This window comes from Thunnus albacares, chromosome 20, assembly GCF_914725855.1.
Source record: "Thunnus albacares chromosome 20, fThuAlb1.1, whole genome shotgun sequence".
Taxonomy (NCBI): Eukaryota; Metazoa; Chordata; class Actinopteri; order Scombriformes; family Scombridae; genus Thunnus; species Thunnus albacares.
In genome coordinates, this window is record NC_058125.1 from 28,125,712 (window position 1) to 28,128,211 (window position 2,500).

The window sequence follows — 2,500 nt, forward strand, 5'->3', positions numbered from 1 at the left end:
CTGAAGCTTCATCAGTCAGAAAATCCAGTTTCAGCAGGATGTAGTTCCTCCGTGAGCTGCAGCGGAGGGATACGGATCCAAACTGAAGTACTCAGATACTTTACTGCAGTAAAAGTACATAAGTATTATGAGCTTGATGTAGTTAAAGTATTGCAGTAAAAGTACATAAGTATTATGAGCTTGATGTAGTTAAAGTATTGCAGTAAAAGTACATAAGTATTATGAGCTTGATGTAGTTAAAGTATTGCAGTAAAAGTACATAAGTATTATGAGCTTGATGTAGTTAAAGTATTGCAGTAAAAGTACATAAGTATTATGAGCTTGATGTAGTTAAAGTATTGCAGTAAAAGTACATAAGTATTATGAGCTTGATGTAGTTAAAGTATTGCAGTAAAAGTACATAAGTATTATGAGCTTGATGTAGTTAAAGTATTGCAGTAAAAGTAGTGGTTTGGTCCCTCTGACTGATATATTATTATATATGACATCATTAGATTATTAATAGTGAAGCATCAGTGTTAGAGCAGCATGTTACTGTTGTAGCTGCTGGAGGTGGAGCTAGTTTACACTACTTTATATACAGTTAGCTAGTTTAGTCCAGTGGTTCCCAACCTAGGGGTGGGGCCCCTCCAAAGGGTCAGCAGATAAATCTGAGGGGTGGTGAGATGATTAATGGGAGAGGAAAGAAGAAAAAACAAAGTTCTGATACACAAATCTGTTTTCAGTTTTTGGACTTTTTCTCTAATCTTTGATTTTTGCTGAAATATTGGATCATTTGAACATTTATTGAAATGAAAGCATGTGAGAAGTTTAGAGGGAAAAATCACTATTTGGTGGAGCTGTTAACAACTCATAGACATGTGAAATGTGACCCCGACTACACACTGCTTTTTGTAAGACGTCAAAAGACAAAAAGGTTGGAAACCACTGGTTTCATCTTTAACAATGTGTTGTATTTTAAAAGCTTGTTATATTATCCATTGTGTCAAATCTTCATCTGAAAAGTAACTAAAGCTGTCAAATAAATGTAGTGGAGTAGAAAGTACAATATTTCCCTCTGAAATGTAGAAAGTAGCATCACATGGAAATACTCAAGTAAAGTACAAGCACCTCAGTATTGTTACTTGTACTAGTTACATGTTTAATCACGCTGACCTCGTTAAGGTGTCACTTCCTGTTCTTCTTCTGTTAATTTAACTCAGGTGAAAAGAGTTTAATGACGAGTCAGCAGCTGAGAACCTTCAACCTCGTTAACAACCTGTCTGTCTGTCTGTCTGTCTCTCTGCCTGCCTGTCTGTCTCTCAGTGCTGTCTGTCCAGCAGAGGCAGCAGTTAGACGGGGTCGTGTACTCGTCTCGTTTTGCTGTCGCTCTCTTCTTCCATCCGGACGTCGTCTTCAGCTTCAGTTGGACGGCTCGATACGTCTCCGACAACTTCTGCATCCGATACATCGCAGCAGACGCCCGCAAACGCAACGCAGGTCTGTCTGACTGTCTGTCTGTCTGCTACCTGTCTGTCTGCTACCTGTCTGTCTGTCTGACTGTCTGTCTGTCTGCTACCTGTCTGTCTGCTACCTGTCTGTCTGCTACCTGTCTGTCTGCTACCTGTCTGTCTGTCTGTCTGTCTGTCTGTCTGCTACCTGTCTGTCTGCTACCTGTCTGTCTGCTACCTGTCTGTCTGTCTGTCTGTCTGTCTGTCTGTCTGTCTGCTACCTGTCTGTCTGTCTGTCTGTCTGTCTGTCTGTCTGCCTGACTGTCTGTCTGTCTGTCTGCTACCTGTCTGTCTGCTACCTGTCTGTCTGTCTGTCTGTCTGTCTGTCTGTCTGTCTGTCTGTCGTCTGCCTGTCTGTCTGTCTGTCTGTCTGTCTGCCTGTCTGTCTGTCTGTCTGTCTGTCTGTCTGTCTGTCTGCCTGTCTGTCTGTCTGTCTGTCTGTCTGCCTGTCTGTCTGTCTGTCTGTCTGTCTGTCTGCTACCTGTCTGTCTGTCTGTCTGTCTGTCTGTCTGCTACCTGTCTGTCTGTCTGTCTGCCTGTCTGTCTGTCTGTCTGTCTGCTACCTGTCTGTCTGCTACCTGTCTGTCTGCTACCTGTCTGTCTGTCTGACTGTCTGTCTGTCTGCTACCTGTCTGTCTGTGTGACTGTCTGTCTGTCTGCTACCTGTCTGTCTGCTACCTGTCTGTCTGTCTGACTGTCTGTCTGTCTGCTACCTGTCTGTCTGCTACCTGTCTGTCTGCTACCTGTCTGTCTGTCTGTCTGTCTGTCTGTCTGCTACCTGTCTGTCTGCTACCTGTCTGTCTGCTACCTGTCTGTCTGTCTGTCTGTCTGTCTGTCTGCTACCTGTCTGTCTGTCTGTCTGTCTGTCTGTCTGCCTGACTGTCTGTCTGTCTGTCTGCTACCTGTCTGTCTGCTACCTGTCTGTCTGTCTGTCTGTCTGTCTGTCTGCCTGTCTGTCTGCTACCTGTCTGTCTGTCTGTCTGTCTGTCTGTCTGCCTGTCTGACTGTCT

At 44.1% G+C, this 2,500-nt stretch overlaps 1 protein-coding gene across 4 annotated transcripts in view; it reads left to right on the forward strand.

The window, feature by feature from the left end:
- Positions 1–2,500, forward strand: part of rnls (renalase, FAD-dependent amine oxidase) — an 18,122-nt gene that overhangs the window by 14,608 nt on the left and 1,014 nt on the right. For all 4 annotated transcript variants that reach the window (XM_044337771.1, XM_044337767.1, XM_044337768.1 and 1 more), the window contains exon 5: positions 1,306–1,479. In XM_044337771.1, coding sequence (XP_044193706.1) covers positions 1,306–1,479 — 174 coding nt within the window. The remainder of the gene's footprint in view (positions 1–1,305; positions 1,480–2,500) is intronic.